Source organism: Syngnathus floridae, chromosome 10 (assembly GCF_059516105.1).
Source record: "Syngnathus floridae isolate MCC-2025c chromosome 10, RoL_Sflo_1.0, whole genome shotgun sequence".
Lineage (NCBI taxonomy): Eukaryota > Metazoa > Chordata > Actinopteri > Syngnathiformes > Syngnathidae > Syngnathus > Syngnathus floridae.
This window is the reverse complement of record NC_142422.1, coordinates 3,440,492-3,452,236: the sequence shown is the minus strand read 5'-3', so window position 1 is coordinate 3,452,236 and position 11,745 is coordinate 3,440,492. Positions and strand designations below refer to the sequence as shown.

Genomic DNA, 11,745 nt, shown 5'->3' with positions numbered 1-11,745 from the left:
CTCTAGGATTTTGATTCATAAAAAAGTCACTCACTTGATCACAGAAAACTACATCATACTCCAGCCCGCTGAAGAAAACCAAATAGAGAGCCACGTAGATCATCCTCAGGTAAGCACACACCGCATGGAAGTAACCTAAGACACTGGTGGGCAGCCAGTCACCCACACATACCTGTTGGAAGAGGAAGGGGAAGAAATAATTGTTGCACTACTAAATATTAACATTTAGTACACCGGAATGCTTGCTTACTACAGGTAGGTCTGGGTCAAGGGTCTCAGAGAAACAATGTGTCGGGTCATAGTGGGCGGTCCAGATCTGGACATTACATCCCTTCGACTTGAGGGCAACGGCAGCGTCGACAACCAGACGCTCCGCTCCGCCGATGCCGAGGTCTGGATGCAGAAACACCACCCGCACCATCTTGACCTGGACATAGACACAGAAATAGAGCAATTACATTATCTTCAAAAGCTTTCAGAACAAGGATTTGACATTAAGAAAGTATCAAGCCTTGAGAAAACATTCATGGTCAATTCTTTCCAGTATCAGTCATCTTAAGTGAAACGTATCAAAGCTATCTTTTCAATAACCCAACAATACGTATTGTTAAACCAAAACAATATGTTTTACGGAACTTCATGCTAATTGTGCCAATCAGGCTGAATGAACAGTTAACAAGTATGACTGTCAAACATTTCCAATGACTAAACTCAACTGATGAACAATGAACAGAGGTAGGTGTGTGTTAGACGACAATGTCAGTTATGTCAATAACAGGAACAACCACCCACCTAGCTTAGCTATACAGCGTGAATGATGACAAATAATAACAGTACAGTACACAGAGTGCATAAACCTGCCAAATACAACCAAAAACGAAACATTACGTTAATATGCATACATGATGGTTTTAAAAACGAATACTGCGGCCACATATGCGTCCTACGTATGCATTAAAAACTACACATTATAACATTTACCTTCTGTTATCTTATCCACTTGTGATCGTGGTCTCCCTACTTGACAGAACTTCTGTCATGAAACACGAGCGGTTCGCCGCCATGGTGGCTCTAAATTCATACGCGAGATAAAGCAAGCCGATCCTCCTGGTTGCGCCAAAATGGCGCTGGTTTCTCCATTGAAAAGCATGCGTCTCGTAGAAGACACGTCATCCAGAGAAGCGTGGGGACTCTTTATTTAGCCTATGTATAAAACTTCAATGATAATGTTTAAGAAGAAATATAATAAAGCATTAAATCTTTCAAACGTATTTCTTAATGTAAAGGTACGAACAAGAACCGTAGGAGAAAATATATATTTTCTCTTTTTATGTTAAACGTTATCACGCCGACAGGCATCTATTTGGTAACCTAAACGGGTCCTAGTAGTTTGCAGTCGTGTCCTTTTTCGACAAGCGTCAGCTTTACGGGTCCTTTCTCAAGTTTTGACCAGTCCATTCACAACTGACAACCGTTGTTCGGAACCGCATATCATCGTTTAAAGAGAACCTCGTGAAGTGAGATCGAACCAACACAAATCAAACAAAATGGTAAGACAGTAGAGCATGCATCTGAAGCTGTCACACTGAAAGAAAGCAGCGCAAATAGAATATATTCGTGTTTTGCTTTCAGTTAGCACGCCTGCTAGCCTTAGCTCAACGTTTGTGTACGTGGCTACACTATTATTAAATGATCACTTGTACTAGACACTAGTTAACACTGAATTTAAATAACGAGATAAACACAATACATGTGCAAAAGGCTGTCTATGTACGTAGATCCTTCGTGGGCTTTGCACTACTCTGTTTTGCCTTTTAAACCGATTTCTTTCTTTCCAATGGCAGTAAAGGATTGCACAGTTAATGTTGGTTTAACTCTTTTCTCTCAGCCTGGACCAGCAGTAAGTGCAACCAGTGTGGGGGCGTCAAGCCGGTCCCCCAGCAAGACAGTGGCCCCCCGTGCAGCGGGCTCCACAGTCAGACAGAGGTATGGACATTGCACGTAGTAGTGAAACAAAGTTGGACTTTACAGTAGAAACTCATAATGTTTCTGGATCAATCATCCAATTCATCCATCATATGATCCAATCCTCCATAAAAGCAGAATGATCATCTTTGGAAAACAATCAACATTTTGGACGATTTTCAAAGCAATACCTGAATGATAAATACTTTTTATTTTTTCATTTCCCTGCACTGTTAATTTTAAATGTCTATTTTTGAATAAAGGGATTCATACACATGCATTTGTGTGTTCCATAGGAAAGCAACCAGCAGCGGTACCCGCAGCGGAGGCAGGGCCACTGGATCGGCCGGCACAGGGGGAATGTGGCGCTTTTACACCGAGGACTCGCCGGGTCTTAAAGTGTAAGTATGTTGTCGGAAAAGCCGCGATGTACTCAAAGTATGCATCATTTGGGGGTGGAAAAGTCTGATAACTTTCTATCCTGCGCCAAACCCCCTTCCCCATTATTAAAAAGCAAGGCATCCCATCTTCTGGTCTTATGCAGCGGCGGTTGATCGATGTCGCCGCGCTGCTTATCGAGTGTGTGTCTCGGGCGTGGAAGGAGGGCACACTCCTCGTACGCCGCTGTATATCGAGTGCGCGTTTGTTCCCGCGTTAGACGCCGCTCGCTGAGCTTCATTAAAGGATCCACTCTAAAAGGTCAACTCAATTACAGCCTTCTGACAGGGGTGTGTGGGGGGGGGAGGGCGAGGGATGGAGGAGGTGGTTGGCATGGCGATGCAACCCCCCCCCCCCCCCCTTCTCCTCCCCCTCCCCCCTACAAGTCCCTCCTTTAGAGTTGAGAGCCCCTCCTGGTGTCAGCGGCTCATCAATAAAATGAACCAGGCCGGCTTGAAGACTCTGCGGCGCACTTGAAATCTAATGAGAAGCCATTTAAAAGTTGTCAGTGAACACATTTGTTTGCAGGGTCGCCACTTTCCAAAGACGCGCTCAACATGCACTTTGAGAGCTTGTTTTTTTTTTTTTTTTGGTAGTGAGTTTTATGTTCAGTCATTAACTTGGTAGGACTGATCCAGAAAAATATTTGCTTGCCTTATTGACCGCATATTGTTTCTTGTTTCAGCGGCCCAGTGCCGGTGTTGGTGATGAGTTTGCTTTTCATCGCGTCCGTCTTCATGCTTCACATCTGGGGTAAATACACGCGCTCTTAACCTCCAGCCCGACCACTCGTGACCCCCCCCACGCCGCACCTCGCCATCTTAACGCATCGGACCAGGACCAAACCCCATATGAGACTGACCATGGCAACTTGTACAAAGCATGCCAACTGGATTTTTATGGCAGATATTTTCAACACTTGTGGTGTCATACAAATGCAAATGCTCAGTGCAGTGCTCAAGGACAGTTGAGTTGATTTCAGGAAAAATGCCTGGACTATATTTTTTGTTTGCAGCATTTTTTTTTTTTTTTATCGACCATGTTCATTTAAAAAATGCAAAAGAGCCTTGGATTTCACCATCCCTAAGTTTTGAAATTGTTCACGACAAGAAATCTCGAGTTTAGTTTCTGTGACTTATGTTAAAGTCATCAAAAGTGTCAATCTCATAGGACACAAATGAAATTTGTACAAAATGTGATTTGTATTGTACAATAAAACAAGCAACCAAAACATTTTTCTTTTTGACTACTTTGTTTACATTCCAATGTAACTTACCAATACTTAGTTCACTTGTTCTGTTCCATATGACTTTTCAGAAAACTCCATAAGCCCTAAAACACACAATGGTTCATGCTTAGAGGCAGTTTCAAAACTGATTTCTTTGAAATTTTATGACTTCATCGCTTCTTCAAGTAACAATATAGCTCATTGTTTGTACTTTTACCTCCTGAGGGGGGCACTGCAGACTATTCTCTGAATCTCTCTGCTTTCATATACACGCGCCTCTATAGGCAGATTTTTTTTTTTTAACATACCGACTAGTCGACTTTTGTTCATACACCACCATCAGCATTTAATTGTTATATAAGGCAATTAACAATCATTGACTCCCTGAACTAATTATCTTCACTTACACAACCTTTATAGATTTTCCCACGGAAGCTTAAGTGTATAGAATATTTCCAACAATGCTTTAGGGGTGGTGTGTTTTGTCATTGTAAAAGCAGTTGAAGTCAAACCTGCATCACCAGGTTAGCAGTATGTTGCATATGAAACCACCAGCTGTCACGGCGCGTGTATGTGCGCGCGCTTGTTGCTTGTGTTAAACGTAACTCTTGGGCCCTGTTCATTAATTCATTCTGTTGCTATGGCTTTGCTTTCCCAGAGGCCTTCGTGGCAAACTCGGCTACTATCCCGACGACCGCGCAAAGCTCCCTCTCTCGCCCCTGTCCCCATACACACACACACGCTCAACTCCACGGCCCAATTCACGGTGGCACAACACGGCGCTGAGCCAGAATAATTCAACGTATCAATTAAATATGGAGGAGCTGTGGCTAAGCTGTCCCTCAGTGCTACGAGCGGACTCCGGGCTGCACGTGGAGCGCTAAGACCCGTTGTCGTAAAATCACAACATCGCCGGTTCGCCGTTGGTGACTGAAATTGACTTTAGGAACTTCCTGCACTTCTTTGAAATAAAATGAAGGACCCTGAAAAAGTCAATAAAAACAAATTACTCTTTGAAGTGCAAAATCCCTCCATCCATCCATCCATCCATCCATCCATCCATCCATCCATCCATCCATCCATCCATCCATCCATCCATCCATCCATCCATCCATCCATCCATCCATCCATCATTGTTATTATTATTAAATTATTGTGTATTTTTTTTTTTTACTGAGCCAATGTGCAAGAGACAAACACCTAATAAAGACATACAGTCACAAATGCTCCTCTCTACAATTGAGGATTTGTGTCCCGTCACTCCCTCTGCATTCTCCCATTGTGGAACACGTCTTACACACACACACACACGCGCGCATACACACACACGCCTCATGCGTGTTTATTTTTGAGCAGATCACACGGTTGGTAAAGCGCGGAACGGATAGGCGGTTGGGATCGATCGGCGATAGACCGAGCAAGTGAATCCGGGAGGCATGTCCTAAAAAATATTTTTAAAAAAGGAGGGTGGGAGGGGGGTTGGGACATCATAGGTAGACTGCAACTGAACATTTCTGTCAATGTTGTCTGATGTGGTGTGCAATTAAGTCATTTCTGAAGCTTTGATCTCTCAAAAATGACTCATGGTTATTTGCATGAGACAAATACAAGGAAGTATACACCAAAAAAATAATCAGTGTGTTTGTTGTCAATACCGGCGCACCTTATGTAATCTTAACAGAACAAACAAGTACAGCACCAATTTAAAATATTAATTCTATGTTACATGTGACGAAAATGCTTCTGTAAAACAATGGAAAGATTTATGAAATCATACGAGTACGGCTTTACGATATATTTGAATACGCTTAGTTAGCAATAATTACAGCCTCAAGAATTCTTGAAGCTAATACCACAAACTCGGCACGCCTACCCTTGGACAGTTTTGTCCATTTTGTTCAGAACCACTTAAGCTTCATTAGTTTGGACGGGGAGCGTCCCTGTTTTTTTTTTTAGTTCTCTCAAGATGTTCAACCGGATTGAAGTTGGCACTCAAGCTCAAGAACATTCACAGAGTTGTCCTGGAGCTATTCCTTTAGATAACTCGGTTGTGTGCTTAGGGTCATTCTCCTGAAATATGACCCGGCCCCCAAGAACACCATCCAGGTTGTCTCTGGACGTTCCTTCATATGTCTTTCCCCCAACCCTGAGTCATCTCCAAGGAACTGGGATTGGCCAGGTGTTTACCTCCAAACAGGACGTTTAGCATTCACGCCAAAGAATTCCATGTTTGTCTCATCAGACCACAAAATTGTGTCTCTCACAGTCTATGAGTCATTTAAGTGCCTTGGAAGAAGAATGGTGGAACTTTGACAAAGTGCCCACGCTCTTGGTCGCGTGTCTGACTGATGTTACAAGTAAATTGGCAAGGTTATTTGGGCACTCATTGGCAATAATTAACAATAATTGTCAAAGATCATAACAAGGTGCTTTTGGTTCAAGCCTTCAATTGCAAAACTGATCTTCCGAGCTACTCTTTCAAGTTGATCATCCATCCATCCATCCATCCATCCATCCATCCATCCATCCATCCATCCATCCATCCATCCATCGTATTGCTTATCCTCACTCCCGTGCAGCCTATCCTAGCAAAGTACACAACACAGAGCAAAAATAGAAAAACAATGATTCACACTCCCATTCACACCTACTAACAATTTAGAGTCTTCATGCTTTAGCAACGTGCCAAGAAAACCGGAGAAAATGCACGAGCGCAAGGCGAGAACCTGCAAAACTAAAACTAACCAAACTACACCAAAAAAAAAAAACATTATACACATTCTACGTTTTATTTTAAAAGCATTGCTAGCACTAATGCTAAAGTCAATCTAGAAGCCCTTTGACATGCTAGCTGAATTAGCATCGACCACTGGGAGTGATATTTCTTCAAATAACAAATATCATAGAGATTTTAACAATATTCTTCCCAATATGTGAAAAATGAATTAGTCTTCTTCGCTACGCTTATCTCATTGTCTGGCATCACACTGCCCCCAAGAGGCCAATGCACACACAACAGAAGCAGCCGATATTCCATTTTTTTAATTGCTATTTATTTCAGTACATTTATTCATATGTTAGCATAAACAAATCTTGCCTATTATTATGATGTGCAGGTATGTTGTGATCAAACCAGGAGCAATTAGCCACAGGGTGTAGCAACTCACCGCCCTGCGCATTCTGGGCCGAGTCAAATTCCGGGTGCGTGCAAAATGACTGATCCACCCTCTGACAAGATTAAATGTCTAATAATAATACAGTTTGGATATGTTGTGCCGCCTGTTGTCAAATTAGAAACAATGTATCGAGTTCCCGATCGAGTGGAAGCTTCAGAATTTGTCCACGCGCCGAATGCGGCTGTAATTGTTGCTATAAATGTTGTGTATTTTCCGGAAATGTTTGGTTCGAATTCCAAAGTTGCATCGCATAATGATCCTTAATCTAGATAATGTATATAAATAGGCATGCAAAAAGAGATACAAATCTCCTTTAACATTTCTACAAATGCCAACGCATCAACACATAGACATGACCTTCTATGCTATCAAACTGTTATTTGTAACAAATGCAGTCGAGCTCATTTCCATCTTCCCCACGCATCCATCAGACTAATTTACCGATTACATTTCGGACACCGATTCCATTGTTGGAGCCTCGGTCGCCTGCCACTCACTTTGGCTCGAGACGATATGGCAGAAGTCTCAAACTAGCTCGTCATTCTGCCTACAAATAACGAGGAAGCGTCTGAAAATTCCAAAACATAAGCTGAGTAAGATTTCCTCACGTAGGCCGCACTAGACCGTGTGACCTTTTCCCTAACACATGCGTGTCCCCTCCCACCGGCGTTAAGGGGGGGGGCCACGTCACGCCTGGTGATGCCCGTGTGACTACCAAAGTATGCGTCGACAACTGGGCTGCCATGCTTATGACCCCGCAGGCCGGCTGGGAGGGTGCAATGACATGTCGGCGATCTGAGCGTGGCTCAGATATCAGCCTTGTGCTTTCTAATATTAAAGAAACCTTGCCTGGCCGGGTGAGAGTGTTTGTAAGTGTATTTTTAGGCCACTATATTTTCCAGTCCTTGTGCAGCTCCGCCAGGACTAAGTGACAAAGGCAGGAGGGTCTGGTTAAATAATAGCAACTTGTTAATAGAACTGCTCGTATAACGTGTAACTCAGTTACTTAATCAATATTCCCCATTGAAATAAATTTCATTCCATATATTTTTGGGGTTATGTAAGCAGCGCTGCCATAAATGATTAGCGACCCTTTTCAGGGGAAGACGTGAGTTGTGAATTAATTTGGACAAAATGGACGATTAGACGCTAGTTTTGGCTGCAAAAATGGGAATAGTCACCTGATTTTTGCTGACTGGTTGGTCTAGCGTTAACTGATAGGGAGTGGCGCCCTGGATAACAAATTAATATCAAACCCTGGTTATTAAAAAAAAAAAAAAAAAAAAGGTTTACTGAAGTTTAATTACTAGCTGGAAACAAGATAAGCACTTTGTGTGTTAGGCTAATCACAATTAACAATTAGTTGACTACACTTTTAGGCTACATAAACTTCCTGTTAATCGAGTTGTTAATTTCCACCGAAAAGGGTCAACTGACATCAAACATTCAACAATAGCACTCGGCCATAAAAGTCAACGTCGTGCGCTCGGCTACTCGATATCGTAACGCTGCCGATAACATCGCTTGGGCATTGAACTCCTGCAAAGTGAGGATGTCCCATTCCGAATTTTTTTTGCTTCACTTAAGTGGCGGTGCATCTGAAGCTGATTCATAAACCAAATTTGCCTCGTGACATAAAAAAAAAAAAATAAAAAAAATCAAGCCTTGGCTTCATAACTTGAAAAACTTGCAAGTCAAGGCAAAGGTATTCTATGGTCTCCATTTATCCAGAAGAATCTCCAGTTCATTTTGCAGAAACCGAATAAGCAGCATCAACAGTATAAAAAATCGAACTTGTATTTCATGAGTCATTTTCTTGGCTTGTTCAACCAAAACCTGCCTACGCTGTATCAAAACCCGGAGAAAATAACAAGACCAATATTATAGATGGACAGCAAAACGAAGCATGAATTATGTTGACTCCAAACGCGGCACACGTGATCTAGACCTGCAACCGAAAACCATACGCATACTCGTCTCGCTCTTTCAAACCAAAAATACAAGACGCATAAATCATTCTCTAGAGCAGGGGTGTCAAACTCATTTTTGTCGTCATAGTTTCCCTCGGAGGGCCATTATTATTATGATTACTAGTTTTGAAATCAGAGACAAGTAAAAATTGCTCAAATATTTAAAAAAAACACGTAATAAAAATTGCTAACAATGTCTATTTGTTTTTTAAAAGTGAAGATAATTTGTAATTTTAGTATTGACACAAATTTGTTTTGGCGGACCACGTAAAATGATGTGGCGGGCCGTATCTGGCCCCCGGGCCTTGAGTTTGACACCCATGTTCTTGAGGTTACTCACCTAACACTAATTAAGTCATCCAGTTAACCTGCCTAACCACAAATGAGATCACGCGGCACCAAATATTCTTTGTTGAGCTTCCAGAAAACTTACAAGGGCACCAAACCTGTCGATTTGCATATTTACTCGTCAAAGTTATTCAGAGCGTGTGTGCGTGTGTATAAAAAACCTCAAAGTGTAACCGCACAAGCTGCTCGACGTTCAATTTGGTCGAAATTCCCCAGTTCGTAACAAATTCCACCAATTAAGCTGCAGCAAATATACAGGTGACATTTAAGAGTCTCTTAAAACACTCCTTACTAACATGTAACTTGTTATCAAACAAACTTTGCTGTTTGATAACCACACAAAAAAATGTTCTGTTGAATATTCAGACGTGCCACCACTTTATTATTTATTTCTTCATTTAGTACGAATAATCGCACATTACTTGTAACAGTTCATTTTAAACATGATCGAAATAGAGGGGAAAAAGTTATTTAATTTTTTTGACACGTCATAATAATAAAATCTTATATAATCGTCCTTTAGTATTATTCTTCAGACAAATCATTTGGACAAATCTGTTGGATAACCACACAATAAATGTTCTGTTAAATATTCAGACGTGCCACCACTTTATTATTTATTTCTTCATTTAGTACGAATAATCGCACATTACTTGTAACAGTTCATTTTAAACATGACCGAAATAGAGGAGGGAAAAAAGTTTTTCTTTTTTTGGCACGTCATAATAATAAAATCTTATATAATCGTTCTTTAGTATTATTCTTCAGACAAATTATTTAATTCGATTTTGGTCACAAATCCTACTGAGAATTTTTTCTTTTTTTAAGTTTTCTAAAATAAAGCTCTCTAATGTAATTTCCAGCTCGAGTAACCGTGGCGGCAACGCTCACCAGTTGCTTGCATGGATGAGCGGAGAGTCAGGTAAAGCAAAATCTACTGGGGGAGAAAAAATGCCGACTTGCAGATTTCTCGCACACGGACATGTCACGCTGAATGACTGATGAGGAACGACAGGGGCCGTCCGTGCGTGTGTGTGTGTGTGTATTAACTCTATTTATTATTAAGAAGGCAAGAAATACAAGAGATCACAGGAGCTTTATGTGTTTAGCGTGCGCTGCTAATTCATTTATGAGGATGTTTCATATTGATGACTCGTTTGTGAGTCAGTGATTTGTAGGCACACACAAACGACTGATTCCACGTCAAGTTGCTGCGAGAATGTGGCAGTGACCTTTACGATTGTTGGGGTTTTTTTTTTTCTTCAACAACAACGTGATTTCTCAGTCACACGGCTTAGCCGCCGTGAGTCACGAATCTACGAGGCGGCATAAAAATACGGCGCGGGGATCCACGTCGTGGTCCGATGTCATGTTTAATATTGTCCCGTGACTGCTCGAGCTTTATTATTGATGAGATTGATGTTTGGATTGAGCCAAAGACAACTTTCTGGGTCTTTTTGACCCGCCCCTCCACCCTTCCTCCTGCATTCATCTCACAGTTTAATCATTTTTTCCCCCCACTACTGTAATCGGACAGAGTTGTGAAAAAGGCATGCGAGGCAAGCGCCAGAGGCCTCGACGCTTTGACGGACAGGGCTGTGAAGACACCTCCTGCAAAATGAGAGAGGAAGGTAGCCAAAGGCGACGTTGTACAAAGTGTCAGACAGCCAACAACTCGCAGGGAGGTGTAAATTCGGGACGGTTGTCAATACGTGTGCATTTGTTGTCTCGCCCCAGAGCAAATTCCTTCACATCTCGAGCATTCGCTTTTTAGTTCTGCTGGCCGAAAAAAAAATCATCCGAGGCGACAAGGTCTTAAATTGAGGTATTCCAAAAAGGGTTTAGGGACTACGAAAAATCCCCCACAAAATAATCTCAACACTATTGTATATACCTCAACAGTCCAAAGAGGTCGGAAATTAGTGAAAACATTGGCGTGGGTGGACCATCAACAATCAAATCGGCTTAACCACTTCATCCCACTCGGCTAAAACGAAGGCAGCGACCCTGTCACGATGATTTAGCAATACAAAAACTACAATCGCAAAAAAAGAACCAAATGTTCAATAAATAGAACCTCCCGGATGATGTCAAATTCTGCATACGTGTGAATTAAAAAAACAGTGTTCAAATAGTTGGAAAGTCCAATATATGCATATACTGTAAAATAATAATAATAATAATAATAATAATAATAATTCCATCGTGCAATCTCTCTTCCTGTGTGTCACATCAACTCCTCAAAAACAAGCCCCTCGCTGACGCCAAGCACGACTTCGAGGCCCTGGGAACTCCAACTCGGAAAGGGAGACATCAGTGTGTCACAAGTTTAGGCTCGCGCCGTCCCAAGAGACGGAAAGTCGAACGTACGACCGCGCGTGGAGGCCCGGCCGCTGATGTCAGCACGCAGGCCGACGTGATGGTTCATCTGCGGTTTGGGACCGCAACAAATGGCGGCAGCTGGGGAAAGACTCTCGTGGGAGCGCTGGGAAAGAGGCCACAAAGACGGAACGGGAGGAGGACGCTTGAAAAACAAAACCCATGATGTTCTCTTTCTGCGTAGTATCGTCATTTGCAGTTGCTAAAATCATCCCGAGTGACGCTCTCGCACCGCCCACCA

At 42.2% G+C, this 11,745-nt stretch overlaps 2 protein-coding genes across 5 annotated transcripts in view; one reads left to right on the top strand and one right to left on the bottom strand.

Moving 5' to 3' along the window:
• Positions 1 to 11,745, bottom strand: part of alg2 (ALG2 alpha-1,3/1,6-mannosyltransferase) — a 34,584-nt gene that overhangs the window by 1,758 nt on the left and 21,081 nt on the right. For 2 of the 4 annotated variants that reach the window (XM_088387184.1, XM_088387187.1), the window contains exons 4-6: positions 3,680 to 3,735; positions 251 to 427; positions 35 to 172 (exon numbers count right to left, since the gene is read on the bottom strand). In XM_088387184.1, coding sequence (XP_088243310.1) covers positions 35 to 172; positions 251 to 421 — 309 coding nt within the window. In that variant the 5' untranslated portion in view covers positions 422 to 427; positions 3,680 to 3,735. Of the gene's footprint in view, positions 1 to 34; positions 173 to 250; positions 428 to 792; positions 941 to 981; positions 1,138 to 3,679; positions 3,736 to 11,745 lie in introns of those variants that run through there. The other 2 variants (XM_088387183.1, XM_088387188.1) reach the window with 2 other exon arrangements.
• sec61b (SEC61 translocon subunit beta) lies at positions 1,382 to 3,636 on the top strand. Its single transcript, XM_088387193.1, has 4 exons — positions 1,382 to 1,550; positions 1,889 to 1,986; positions 2,262 to 2,366; positions 3,089 to 3,636. The coding sequence occupies exons 1-4, from the start codon at positions 1,548 to 1,550 to the stop codon at positions 3,174 to 3,176; spliced, it is 294 nt and encodes a 97-aa protein (XP_088243319.1). The 5' UTR covers positions 1,382 to 1,547; the 3' UTR covers positions 3,177 to 3,636.